Here is a 15,000-nt window from a genome sequence, read left to right as displayed (position 1 = left end):
GCCCGTGTTTTTTTTTGTTCTTCCATTCGTTGTTTCTTTTGCATTTTGTTCGAACATGAATTCCACACAGAGAGATATTTATCGCCTTTGCAAATACGTAATTCTTTCCAATGAAATGAAAACCATACACAGGAAATTGATAAAAATGAAGTATATAAATGTATATAAATATTATATTCATATATAAAGAGGAGGACTCGTGTACATACTGGTGCTGGAAGCTGAACTGTAATGACTGAGATATTGTTTTATTTCAGGAAAACAAAACAGAAAACGGAACACAAACAGTCGTGTCTTCTGCTGACGAATTCTTTCAGTAAGTCTCAACAGGAACGAGTTTTATGTCAGTTATTATTTGATAAAATAAACAAACCTCACATTTAATCACATAACTTATAATCATCACATTCAAGTACTAGTTTAATAGATAATAAATTGAGGTAGACGATTTCATTATCATTGAAGATAAAATTATGAATAAAACAAACGAGGAAAAATCAACTAGATAATTTAAGAGGCAGCGGGATTAGATACCACTAGCCTAAAATATTTCTGCTTTTCCGTCAGTCTATGCTTGATTTAAAAGATCGGATAAAATAATAAATTCATCCGTTTGTGATGCGAGATCGAAGGATCACTGCACTATCTAATCTAGGCATTCAATCTCTGTTATCTAATCAAATATAACTAAATATTTTATGAGAAAAACAGTGGCATTGTGATGAATATGCGAGTCCGTTTCATCTGTTTATAAAGTGCAATAAGCTTAATCCTTCTTAATACTTTTTATTTTTTATTTTTTGATACTCGCTGTCCAAGGATTTATTAATCATTTGCATAATATTCTGTTTTGTCATTCATCGCTAAAGCACACGAAATCCCGGATGTATTAGCGAAGGATAAACAATAGAATCACAAAACGAAATGACATTAGCAAAGAGAATAAATCTATAGACAATGCACACGAAAAAAAAAGTTAATCAAAAAGAGATTAGAATGTTTCCGAAAGATACACGCTCAGACCTAACACTCTGTACGTCAATTATATCACGTTCACAACACCCAAAACATCAGGAGAGTACATTGCAAGGGTGTATTGCAGGGTGTAGTGCAGGGGTGTATTGCAAGGGTGTATTGCAGGGTGTATTGCAGGGGTGTATTGCAGGGGTGTATTGCAAGGGTGTATTGCAGGGGTGTATTGCAAGGGTGTATTGCAGGGGTGTATTGCAGGGGTGTATTGCAGGGGTGCCACACTCATGGCCCGCGAGACAAGTGTGGCTCTCGGAATGGTCACGAATGGCCCGCGGGTGAAAGAGGAATCTTTGGACTGTGAAATCATGATTATGAGGAAAATTAGTTTATGATTAAGTGACTGAAATTTCCTAAATGATGTTTATTTCATGAAAGTAATGATTTCATTTACATTGCTTTTGCTAATTGATACCGTTATTATTAAGGGGAAAAACGTTTAATTATTACAAATGCAAATAATTAAACGAATATCATAAACTGAAATGAAGTTGTTCAGTTGTACAGCCCCTGACATGCACAGACACAGTTTACTGCCTTTAAATGTCTCTTATTAAAATATAATGAATCAGAGAAACTTCGCGCACACGTATTCAATATCGGACCGTTTTTAATAACGTAAGCCTGGAACACCAAATATGTATCTTTGTTGAGCTTCAAAGAGGAAATTGAAATAGATATTGGTCCTCGAATGGTTTGATTTTGGCACTCCTGATCTACGGCATTTTTGTTCATGTTGTATTTGGTTTATTATCACTATAATCATCATCTTTATCTTTATTATCATTATCACCATCATCACTACCACCCACCATTGCCATTTCCATCTCCCTATCCATCACTATCACCGCCCCCTCCCCGTCCACCACCCTGCTCCTCCGCATCCCCATCACTATCACCCCCACCCCCCAATCCACCACCCTCCTCCTTCTCTCCATTTCCATCATTATCAATTCACCAACACCCACTTCAACATCAACAGTCATTTCCCACACTAAGCTCCCTCTATCTATCTTTCCCCTTCCCTCTCCCTCCCTCCCTCCTCCCCCCCCTCTCTCTCTTTTTCTCCCTTCCTCTCTCTCTCTCTCTCTCCCTCTCTTTCTCTTTCTCTCCCTATCTCTCTCTCTCTTTCTCTCTCTCTCCTTCCCTTCCCCTCTCTCTCTCTCTCTGCCTCTCCCTCCGTCCCCCCCTCTCTCTTTCTTTCTCTCCCTCCCTTCCCCTCCCCCTTCCCCCCTCTCTCTCTCCCCCCCCTCCATCCCTCCCCCCAGCAACGAAGTCCTCAAGATCAGCAGCGGCGTGGGCGAGGTGGGCGGGCTCGTGTGGCCTGTCGTGGGCGCCGTCCTCTTCACCTGGGTCATCATCTTCCTCGCCAACTTCAAGGGCGTGAGGGTGCTGGGGAAGGTAGCACAGTGTGTACTCGGCACATTTCGCGGTTGTCCAATGAGCTTTGCGTCTGGTCTGTGTCCGCGTGGAGTGAATGATGGAACTGTTATTTGTGATAGGGATAATGGTGGTGATAATGGTGATGGTGATGGTAATGATAATGGTAATGGTAATGATAATGGTAATGGTGATGATAATGATAATAATAATGGTATTACTAATGGTGATGATGATAGTGATGATAATAGTAATAATAATGATAATGGTAATGGTAATGTTAATGAAAATGGTAATGGTAATAATAATGATCATGGTAATGATAATGATAATAATAATGGCAATGGTAATGATAAATATGATGATAAAGATAAGGATAATGATAATAATAATGATAAGATTGATAATAATTATAATTATATTATTCATGATAATGATACTGTTATTATTTTTATTATTATTACTATCATTACCATTGGTATCTTTGTTATTGCCATCCATATGATCATTATAATGAATCGTTTAATCATTATCACTATTATTATTATAATAATTATTACTAATACTATTACTCTTATCACTGTTATTATCATTATCCTTTTTATGATTATTATTTTTAACATTGTTATCATAGTACTCATTATTATAAATATTATCATTATCCTCATTATTTTTACTTTTATTATTATTATTATTATCGTAAATTTTATATCATAACTATTACTGTTATTGTTGTTTCTGCTGCATTGTTGTTGTTGTTAGGAAGAGAATAATGATGATAATTATCATTACCATTATTATTATCGTTGATAATTATTATCATAATTAAATGAGCAATATTCCGCTCACTTCTCACTATTTTGAACCTATTTACTATTCACACAGATGTAAGTGGATGAGATGTGAGAGGAATTCTGTAATGTAAAACTAACCATTTTGGATATAATTAAAATAACACAATGCATGTCTGTTATATGGAAGCAACGTACATGTACGCTTTTGAAAGGTCTTTTTATTTTTTATTCGTCTAATAATTTATCACCCTTGTGTATTCCTTTATAATAATTGGTATTTCTTCTTGCATGCCTAAGAATAAGAAATCAGCCCCATGGACTCAAAGTATCTTTTGAATATTCTCAGTTTAATGTGTAATATTCCCACAGACAATTCTAAGTGCAATATTCCCACAGATAATTCTAAGTGCAATATTCCCACAGATAATTCTAAGTGCAATATTCCCACAGATAATTCTAAGTGCAATATTCCCACAGATAATTCTGTGTAATATTCCCACAGACAGTTCTAAGTGTAATATTCCTACAGACAATCCCGTGTAATATTCACAGACAATTCTCAGTGTAATTTTGACACAGATAATTTTCAGTGTAATATTCCCACAGACAATTCCAAGTGTCATATTTCCACAGACAATTCTGTGTAATATTCCCACAGATAATTTTAGGTGTAATTTTCCCACAGACAATTCCAAGTGTAATATTCACACAGACAATTCTCAGTGTAATTTTTACACAAATAATGTTCAGTGTAATAGTCCCACAGACAATTCTAAGTGTAATTTTCACACAGACAATTCCAAGTGTAATATTCCCACACACAAATCTCAGTGTAATATTCCCACAGACAATTTTGACTGTAATATTTTCACAGACAATTCTAAGTGTAATATTCCCACAGACAATTCTAAGTGTAATATTCCCACAAACAATTCTAAGTGTAATATTCCCACAGACAATTCTAAGTGTAATATTCCCACAGACAATTCTAAGTGTAATATTCCCACAGACAATTCTCAGTGTAATATTCCCACAGACAATTCTGTGTAATATTCCCACACAATTCTCAGTGTAATATTCCCACAGACAATTCTGTGTAATATTCCCACAGACAATTCTTAGTGTAAATTTTCCCAAAGATAATTTTCCGTGTAATATTCCCACAGACAATTCATAAAATCCTATCGACAGGTGGTTTGGCTGACAGCTACATTTCCTTATGTAATGCTGACGATTCTCCTCATACGTGGGGTGACTCTACCTGGAGCCTGGGATGGCATCTACTTCTACATCTACCCGAATTTCGACAAGCTGAAGCAGCCTAAAGTGAGACAACAATTGTTACCTGCATGCATGGAATAATTTTTATTGCCTTGTTACCGTTATAATCACCATCATGAGTATTATCATTACCATTATCATTATGGTCATCATCATCCTTATCCTCCTCATTATCTGTCACCATTACCATCCTCCTCCTCAGTATTATCTTTGTTATTAGTTATCATCAAATTCGACACATTGTATCATTTATTTCTTCACAACTACTGTTATCATTATCAGTATAAACGTACTTATTCTACTTTTGCATATACGTAGTATCAACAGATATAAAATAGTTATAACTCTTGTGTGTTAAGACACATTGAAAGGTAACTGTATCCTTCCATTTGAATATTTTAAAGTATGATATGTAAGAATGCATACTATACGAATTCCAATCCATATATTGTTTAGAATATTAGTTTCCCTAAGAACGCTATTCAGACCACAATAATCGTCTTCCGACACACTTTACAGCGTATATTGGAAAGACGAATACATAATCTTGAGTCTGAGAATTCTGCACTCTCGCTAAATGGGGAATCGTCAATGTCTCCTGTTGTTCCTCACAAAACATTGCGTTAGACATCAACCAGCCATGAGCCAATCTTGTGTCCTATTCTCAGCCTTGCCAACACCACTGCTTTTTGAATGGGATGGACGCTGACCAACAGAAAACCTGTAAATGGCACCACTGTGGTATAGTGGACCGTGGTATCATCCACTGCTTCTGGGAATGGATACTTCTGCTGCCAAGTTAATTCTTGCTGTGATGTGATCAATTGGTTTCCGGACGCGCTGGCATATTTCCACGAATTCCTGTAGTTGATAATAGTCCTGTTTGAATGCGCAAACCACGACCGCTACGCTCCAATGGCTGAAATGCCATTTAACTTCTTCCAAACTATTGGAATGTAATTGCTATTAAATTCAGTTAAACTTCAGCTGAACTAACAATCAAGTCACTGTTGGTGTATCACAGGTCAGTATCATTGCTCTAACTCTTAAACGACGACTGTAAAGTCTTTCCTTGGCAGTTGTAGTGTTACCTCAGATGTGATGCTGGCTAATGAAGTGTCCCAAGAGCAGAGATCTCGGCAGAAATGGCATAGGTGGTTTCGCAAACAAATCATTTGTAGGATCATTTACAGCTAGGTACATGGATACTATACTGTAAGGTCTACTTAAGCATACCTTTACAGACTTTAGTTTCTCTGGAGGTGGATAGGTTGAAAGGGTATGCCTTGGTGTATCATCACTGTTATTCCTGAATTCAGTCCATGATCAAGGTTACTGTAATGGGATTGAACTCGACATCCTCTCGGGGAAATCGTGCAATTTTTCAAGGTGAGATTGGCCGTTTCAAATTTGTATTTCCAGTAGAAGGAATCAAATCGTCATTCTCTCGCCCCTCGCTTGTCACATCCAAGAATCCATTGGGAATCCATCTAAAAAACACACTGATAGCGAGGAAACATATGCAGGCATCACCCAGCACAATGCTGATTGGGTGACATCTGCTTACCCCTAGTCATACAAAATAGCTGATTAAAACGTTTGTCTGACTGGAACAAAGGATCAAAGGGGCGTGGCATTAGCTCTAGGACATGGCGTCGTGCACTGTTCAGCCGCCAAGATCCCGTTTCCCAGTAACACGGGTTAACACACAAAGCAAACACGCGGGAGGAGTGTCCGAAGTCCAAGATGGAATGAGCCAGAAGACGGTGCACCAACCCCTCTCTTAGACCTTGGTACATCTGAGAGTTATTTTGTCTTATTCTCTCGCTCTCGTTGGGGAGGTTCTGAAAGCTTGGTTGTCGAAGTTATTGGTTTTGATTACATGTTTTATAAAGCACTAATTCCGTAAGCTGTATTCAACATAACAAAAAGAAAGACTGCCGTTCTATGATAATGTATCTATACTTTATACTTATTATATATCATTTCAAGTAGTTACATGTTTTAATTAATTATTACTTATTCTTAACAAACAACTTTTCCTTCTCTAACAAATCATGAAGTATTACAACCTAATCATTATGTTATATAATATTTATTTATTTATGTAATTATAGCCAGTTATTTCATTTATAAAGATTATCAATTTTACTTAGCTGTTTAACAACATTTTAGTGTAATTTTTTACTTAATTATATGATCTTCAATATCATTCTAAAACTTATTTTTCTTCATCATACTGATTCATATCTTTTATCAAGCTTCATTTCTTTTATCATGCATAATTATCATACTTATTAGATTGCTTTCTCATACGTACTGTATTTCCATTGTGCTTTCAGTTATATTTATAAATGTTCTTTATTACAATAATAACCTTTCCTTATTTATCGTGTTATCTCCATTATCATATTATATTTTCCTAATAGTCAGTCTTTCTCAATATAACATTATTTAAATATTTGTTATGATAGTCTTCTGTGGAACTGATTCCTCACTCATTCCTCCTAACCATTCCCTCCCTCAGGTATCTTTTACAATGCGCAATCAATGCAAAGTTCCTCCCTTATCCCTCCTAACCATTCCCTCCCTCAGGTACCTTTTGCAGTGGGCAATCAAGGCAAAGTTCCTCCCTCCTTTATCCTTCCTAACCATTTCCATTCCCTCCCTTAGGTATCTTTTACAATCAAGGCAAAGTTCCTTCCTCCTTATCCTCCCTAACCATTCCCATTCCCTCCCTCAGGTATCTTTTCCAATGGGCAATCAAGGCAAAGTTCCTTCCTCCCTTATCCTCCCTAACCATTCCATTTCCCTCCCTCAGGTGTGGGCAGCGGCGGCCGTCCAGATCTTCTTCTCGATGACCCCTGGCTACGGCGTCCTCACCACCATGAGTTCCCACAACAAGTTCCGGAGCAGCAGCATGAGGACGGCCAAGATCGTGCCCATCGTGTGTGCCATGACCTCGATCTTCGTTGGCTTCGTGGTCTTCTCGGTACTCGGTTTCATGGCCCACCGCCTGGGGACGACCGTGGACAAGGTCACTGCTGCGGGTACGTGGGGGCCGAGGGCGTGGTACCTTGGGGTAAATGGGCGTGTGTTTGCGTTGTATGTGTGTAGGTGTCTGTAAGTACATGGTTGTGTTTGTAAGAATGGGTGTAAGTATTTGTATTTTGGGGTATGTTTGAGCGAATGAGCAGAAATGTTTGTGTTTTATGGTGTGTGTGTGAGTGAAGGAGCGTGATTATTTGCGTTTGGTGTGTGTGTGTGTGTGTGTGTGTGTGTGTGTGTGTGTGTGTGTGTGTGTGTGTGTGTGTGTGTGTGTGTGTGTGTGTGTGTGTGTGTGTGTGTGTGTGTGTGTGCGTATGTGTGTGTGTGTGTGTGTGTGTGTGTGTGTGTGTGTGTGTGTGTGTGTGTGTGTGTGTGTGTGTGTGTGTGTGTGTGTGAACATAAGTATTTGTATTTCAGGATATGCCTGAGTGTGTGTGAGTTAATGAGCATATTTGTGTGTCAGGGTAAGTAGGTGCGTATGAATGTACATGGGTGTACGACAATCCGTTATATATGTGTGCGTATCCAAACAGGAGTATGTAAAGGGTGGGCGTATGTGAAAGAAAATTTTATTGTGATTGTTTGTTTTATGGCGCACTATTTGCTGACAGAGTATAACTACAGATGCAATAATACCCTGAACTGAAATGTTAACGTGAAATTATTCAACAAAATGCAAGCATACAGTCCCATGCAAACTTAGGTAATAATACAGTAGGTATCTGAAAACTTTAAATCAAGATAGACGCCATACAGCAAATAATGTTTTTATTATTTTTATTAAGTAATTTATCAATGCTTTTTCAAGTGTTATCTTTATCATTATTATTATAATGATAATGATAGTGATAATGATAATAATAGTAATAATGATAATAATAATAAAGATGATAAAGATAATACTAATGATAATGATAATGATAATAATAATAATAATAATAATAATAATAATAACAATAATAATGATAATAATAATAATAATAATAATAATAATAATAATAATAATAATAACAACAACTTAATCATAGTAGTAGTAGTAGTAGTAATAATAATAATAATAATGATGAAATAATAATAATGATGATAATAATGATAATGATAATAATAATTATTATGATAATAATAATAATAGTAATTCAATTATAAAGATAATAATAACAATAGTGATAATAATAATAATTATTACTGTCATCATTATTTTTACTCAGGACGTAATGGCTCAATTGTTAATTACGAGTGTTCCCTTCAATTTAATTAATCATATATATAATAATCCCCATCCCACTGACGTTCTTTTAAAATGAATATTCACCACATGTTTAACGAAATTAAAGTTGATCTGGAAATTGTTGATCAATGTGCCTGCCCAGTATTATAAAATACTTACTGTTCTAGATTTACATTTCGGTAAAAAAAATGTTTGGACTCATTAGATGATTAATTATCGTCCATGTGATCTCATAGATAAGTATCTTTGTTATATGGAAGCACATGATTAATGAATATGATATTAGAACAATGCACTTCATTATAGTATATGTTCGAATTTTTATTTCCAGTCTTTGTTAATTGTAGTTCCATTTTGTTATTTTTTTTGTTAAATATCTTTCATGTTTTTTCATTTTTTTTAGTTATGGTCTATTTTTTCTTTTTTCGTTAAATATGGTTCGTATTTTTCTTCTTTCTTTGGTTATTATGACCCATATTTGTTTTTTTGTTAACTATAGTCCATTTTTTATACTTTTTTGTTATGGTTCGTAATTTACTTCTTACTTTGCTATTTATGACCCATGTTTGTTTTCCTTTTTGTTAACTATCCTCCATTTTTTTTAAAGACACGCATTCATCAACCAATTCCTTCCCACAGGGTCTGGGTTGGCCTTCATCATCTACCCCGAGGCGCTGTCCCTGATGCCCCTCGCCCCCCTGTGGTGTGTCCTGTTCTTCCTCATGCTCTTCTTCGTGGGTATCGACTCCTGCGTGAGTATTGGTCCTTCGTACTTAAAGGGTTAACGTGTTTAATCTATTCTCACGTGGATAATGGTATTGCATTGTGTTGCTGGTCGATGAGATTTCATTGTGTTGCTATGTTACTTTTTGTGGGTCTTGTATCTGTATACTTTATCAATGTACATTATAGCTATGTTTATGTTTATTTTTTTTTTTGTATTTGTATATTTTATCAATATATGATGTATTGTAAAGTACGTAGCACAGGTAGAATATGCTTTTGAAATAACTGGTGCAAGGGAAGGTACCCAGTCATGCCAAGGAGGCTCTGCCAGGACCAAAATCCCACACAGGCGCCGTCTTATCCTCTATCAGGATTCTTTTGGGAGCGAATCCGAATTATATGTTAGGTGTAGAACTCATTAACTCGTGTTGTTTTAATTTTCTTAGCCGCTTTCTTCCTTTTCTTCTATATAGACGAACGCAATTGTAGGGCACGTGGTTGAATTTACTTGATAGTATTACTTATGTACGTATATGATCACGTAATATCCTAATTTATATCGGGTACATGTGTCCTGAAATACATTATACGAATGAGTAACATGAAAAAAATGACTCTGGTCTTCTTAGGCAAGCTATGCTGGTGTCCTCTTTACAGGCACAAGAAGTCGTCACCAGCTGGTCTCTATGTCTTTCTGTAGGAGCTAATCCTGGAGTGTGATATCTGTAGTTTTGCATATATTATCTATTTGGCATCTTTTCTTACATGTTGATTTGGAGAACTATGAACATTTATTAGTGGATTTCATGGATTTGTAGCATGATCCTTTGTTCACACGAACTACCCTGCCTTGACTGAAGTGTTTTTAGAGTAATTTCTTTTAAGTTAATTTGTTTTGTTGGTGTTGGGTTCTTGTTCACGAGTTTTGTCATTAGGGTAATGTCTTTTTCTCTGCTATGAATAATTTCCTTCGAACTTGCACTTCTTGTTGAAAATCTATAGTGTTAGCACGAATTGTACTAGCCTGTGTTATCATTCTTGAGTTGCTCCAAGAATTATTATATGTGGAATATACCACTTACAACAGATATTTTCCCTCAAACATTCAGTTTTGAGGATGTAATATTAATGAAAATCCTGATTAAGAGACTCTTCATATACCCATATCTGTTCCAGCGTCAGTTATATCGAACTGAAAAGGATAATAATACATTCCATCACTTATACATTCCATCACTCTCTCTGCCGACTCCTGTGGCCGCCGTCACCCCCCCCCCCCAGCACCGCCTCGCATCTTCCCAGGTGCCTGACAGAGAAGACGTTAATTCTGTTCTAAAAGACACAAGAGCTCAGTCTGTTTCCGATTCCGACGAGAAAATGGAAACGATCAGGCATTTTTCCCGGAACAAAGTGGTCGCCAGACGGGTTTCTTTGTGGCTAATGCTGAAGGGAAACGAACTAGAATTAATAAATTCCACAAAAAACGAGATAAACTAATATTTCGATATCACCGTTTATAGCTATGGAAATGTTCGTTCTCATTCATGTCTCTTCTAAAATAAATAAATAAATAAATAAATAAATAAATAAATAAATAAATAAATAAATAAATAAATAAATAAATAAATAAATAAATAAATAAATAAATAAATAAATAAATAAATAAATAAATAAATAAATAAATAAATAAATAAATAAATAAATAAATAAATAAATAAATAAATAAATAAATAAATAAATAAATAAATAAATAAATAAATAAATAAATAAATAAATAAATAAATAAATAAATAAATAAATAAATAAATAAATAAATAAATAAATAAAATAAATAAATAAATAAATAAATAATAAGGACTCGGATTCTGCCACCGACAGCGAAGCAGACTCTCCTGACACACGTTTTTGCAAAAGAGTCAGGTGTCAAACACACAAAAATGGGCAACTCAGATTTCAGGTATAATTTCGATTAAGGGAAAAGCGAAGATCCCGGTGCCATGCTATCAAAAGCGAATGGATATTGACAACTCAAGAATTGGTCGCTATGTTTTTTATATTTCTATTTTTTAAATTATTTTATCTTTACTGTTTTTTTTTTTTTTTTTTTTTTTTTTTTTTTTTTTTTTTTACCTTTTTAACTTAAAAAAAACTTTAAACCCTTTTTTTTACTTTTTTTTTTTTTTTTTTTTTTTTAACTACCAAGCTCTGGAACTTTTACTAATGACGTCATCAACCCGCAGTACAACCTCTCGTTATTCAAAGGACAAATAAATCAACTCGCGAAATCGCTGATGCCACGGATTCGGTTAAGGCGTTTACTGTCCGTTCTGTGAATTCGATATCGATAAAAAGTGCTTTTCGATGTCCAAGAAATCTCAAAGGATATTAAAAAAAAGGACTGTTATTACCTTGTCAGTTTCCAGGATTAAATTTACAACAGCGAGATCCTCCCCTCCTAAAATAGAAAGACAGAAGGAAGGAAGGAAGGAAGGAAGGAAGGAAGGAAAGAAAGAAAAAGAAAAAGAAAGAAGGAAAGAAAGAAAGAAAGAAAGAAAGAAAGAAAGACAGACAGACAGACAGACAGACAGACAGACAGACAGACAAAGACAGACAGACAGACAAAGACAGACAGAAAGAAAGTAAGAAAGAAAGTAAGAAAGAAAGAAAGAAAGAAAGAAAGAAAGAAAGAAAGAAAGAAAGAAAGAAAGAAAGAAAGAAAGAAAGAAAGAAAGAAAGAAAGAAAGAAAGAAAGAAAGAAAGAAAAAGAGAGAGAGAGAGAGAGAGAGAGAGAGAGAGAGAGAGAGAGAGAGAGAGAGAGAGAGAGAGAGAGAGAGAGAGAGAGAGAGAGAGAGAGAGAGAGAGAGAAGGAAAGAAAGAAAGAAAGAAAGAAAGAAAGAAAGAAAGAAAGAAGGAAGAACGGAAAGCAGGAAGGAAGGAAGGAAAGATAGACAGAAAGAAGTAAGGAAGAAGGAAAGAAAGAAAGAAAGAAAGAAAGAAAGAAAGAAAGAAAGAAAGAAAGAAAGAAAGAAAGAAAGAAAGAAAGAAGGAAGAACGGAAAGCAGGAAGGAAGGAAGGAAAGATAGACAGAAAGAAGTAAGGAAGAAGGAAAGAAAGAAAGAAAGGAAGAAAGAAAAGAAAAGAAAGAAAGAAAAGAAAGAAATGAAGAAAGAAAGAAAAAGAAAGAAAAGAAAGAAAGAAATGAAAGAAAGAAAAAAAGAAATGAACAAAGAAAGAAATAAGCAAAGAAAGAAAACGTCGCATAACATTCTCAGCGTCCTTGTTAGATGGGAAAATAATGGGCTTGTTGTCTCTCTTCTTCCTATAGACTTTTTCGTACAGAAGCCTCCGCCCCAATTACGTGTATGGAAAGTAAAAAGTACATTACCTTTTCTCAGAATTCCTTTATTCTTTTATAACATCAGATGGCGTTAGTTCTATGAACGTGCATACTATCTTTAGCAATAAAAATCCTGTTTTTTTCGTCGATCTTTTGTTTTTCACTAGTCAGTAATGAGCCATGTTGACTGACATGTCTTTTAAGTTTTCTTTACAAGGTTTCTTCGTATGTTTACTTTTATTTTTTTCCGTGTTGCAAATTGCATTGTAGTTCCAAAGACATTTACTTATGCTCATATTTCCCGAAAAGGTTGTGTAAAGGCCCTATCACACTATCACTTTTTCCGTCATTTTTTGCGTTTCCGTCTGAATTTGAGTCTCTCTGCAAGTATCGGTTGCAAACGGAACGCCTCCCAAACGAAGACGGTTACGACCGTTTCCGTCTGACTAATTTCCGTCTTGATCTTGTGCTGTTAATAAATTAGTTAGAATGAGTGAATGTAAACTTAAGCTAATATTTTAGAACTTTCGTATGTACAATATGCATCACCATATTTCTTTAAAACAACGTAATACATATGAGAATCTTCGTGTGATTCCCGGGACCTCCCTCCGATAGCGCCATGTTTGTTTACACATAGGTCAGTCGATTTTCATACAGAAAGTTCATTCGGAAACGCAAAAAAATGACGGAAGAAGTGATAGTGTGATAGGGCCTTAAGTGAGCTTAGTATGAAAATGCTCAACAACTCAGGAGCTTACGTTTGCAGACTGAATGTTATTTCTTCATGTGTTCATGTCCCATAATAGGATCATTACATCACACGAATACGACGTTTTAGAAGCAATTAGATTTTTTCTCATGTGTTTGTCATATTGATGGTCTAATAGCCATTTATCTCTCAGTATATTATTTATCTATGAGATCACATGGACGATAATTAATCATTTAATGAATCCAAACATTATCTTTTTTACCGAAATATAAATCTAGAACAGTAAGGATTTTATAATACCGGGCAAGCACATTGATCAACAATATCCAGATCAACTTTAATTTCGTTAAATATGTGGTGAATATTCATTCTAAAAGAACGTCAGTGGGATGGGGATTATTATATATATGCTTAATTAAATTGAAGGGAACACTTTCGTAATTAACAATTAAGCCATTACGCCCTGAGTAAAAATAATGATGACAATAATAATAATTATTATTATCATTATTGTTATTATCATCATTACGTCTTTTCACACGAGAAACGTTTCTGGGAACTTGAGCGGAAAATGGCGTGGGACGTTTCTTGGAATCTCGCTGTAGATTGAAATAACTCTGGAGGAGTCCTTCTGAGAGCGGCCTTCCTGCGGCTTCGAAGAATGCGCTGTTCTTAAGACGAAGACCTGAGGGCTTGGCAATCTCACGAATCTTTGCACAGTTGAATTCGTGATGCCGTAATCGAGTTGCTTATTGTGCCAACTGATTATTTCAGTAACTGTATACATCCAGCGATCTGTGGTATATTTCTTTGCTAGTACCGTATATGAGGTATTTTTCTCTCATTTTCTCCCTTTTCTATCTGGATTTTCATTTATGTTGTTCTCTTATTTTTCCTCCTTTCCCTCCCCGTCTCCCGTAATATTGGTATCAGGTTTTATATAATTTTCGTAAGGATATTCCCTGATGCTCTCAAATGCTTTGTCATATATACCCATATATCTATATAGTAATATATAAGCATTATTCCAATTTCTCTTCGACGGAAGAATTACGATAAAGTGTAAACGCAATACAAACGAGAATAATAAGTGCCTTGCTCGTCTTGAAATTTTTTTTCTTCAGTATTTCCTATCTTGTAGAGACATTCATTTCTTGTGATTGTGTGATTAAGTATGACCCGAGCATTGTCATTACGGGCATATTTATGTTTTTTTTTTGGATTATTAGTAATTGAGTATGATTATAGTTGTAATTGCCACCTGTATGTATTAACTTTCCTCCTTTAAAGATAATTATTTCCGAAGTTCTTTATGTATTCTTATGAATTCTTGATCGACGCTGAAATTCCGTTGACCCTTTGGCGTGATGTTTTCAGTTGCCAAAATCTCTGGAGATGTTTCCGTGCGATCTATTGTTACAGTTTAGGCGGCGACTATGTTTCCAATTACAGTTTCCAAATC

General features: G+C 35.3%; 1 protein-coding gene across 1 annotated transcript in view; it reads left to right on the top strand.

The window, feature by feature from the left end:
* The window catches only part of LOC113816536 (sodium- and chloride-dependent glycine transporter 2), a 42,196-nt gene that overhangs the window by 12,878 nt on the left and 14,318 nt on the right, over positions 1 to 15,000 (top strand). The window contains exons 5-9 of the mRNA XM_070141002.1: positions 258 to 316; positions 2,298 to 2,430; positions 4,395 to 4,529; positions 7,306 to 7,534; positions 9,400 to 9,512. Coding sequence (XP_069997103.1) covers positions 258 to 316; positions 2,298 to 2,430; positions 4,395 to 4,529; positions 7,306 to 7,534; positions 9,400 to 9,512 — 669 coding nt within the window. The remainder of the gene's footprint in view (positions 1 to 257; positions 317 to 2,297; positions 2,431 to 4,394; positions 4,530 to 7,305; positions 7,535 to 9,399; positions 9,513 to 15,000) is intronic.

The sequence above is a fragment of the Penaeus vannamei genome, chromosome 27 (genome assembly GCF_042767895.1).
Source record: "Penaeus vannamei isolate JL-2024 chromosome 27, ASM4276789v1, whole genome shotgun sequence".
Lineage (NCBI taxonomy): Eukaryota > Metazoa > Arthropoda > Malacostraca > Decapoda > Penaeidae > Penaeus > Penaeus vannamei.
Note: the sequence above shows the minus strand (reverse complement) of the source record. Positions and strands in the feature narration are given on the sequence as shown.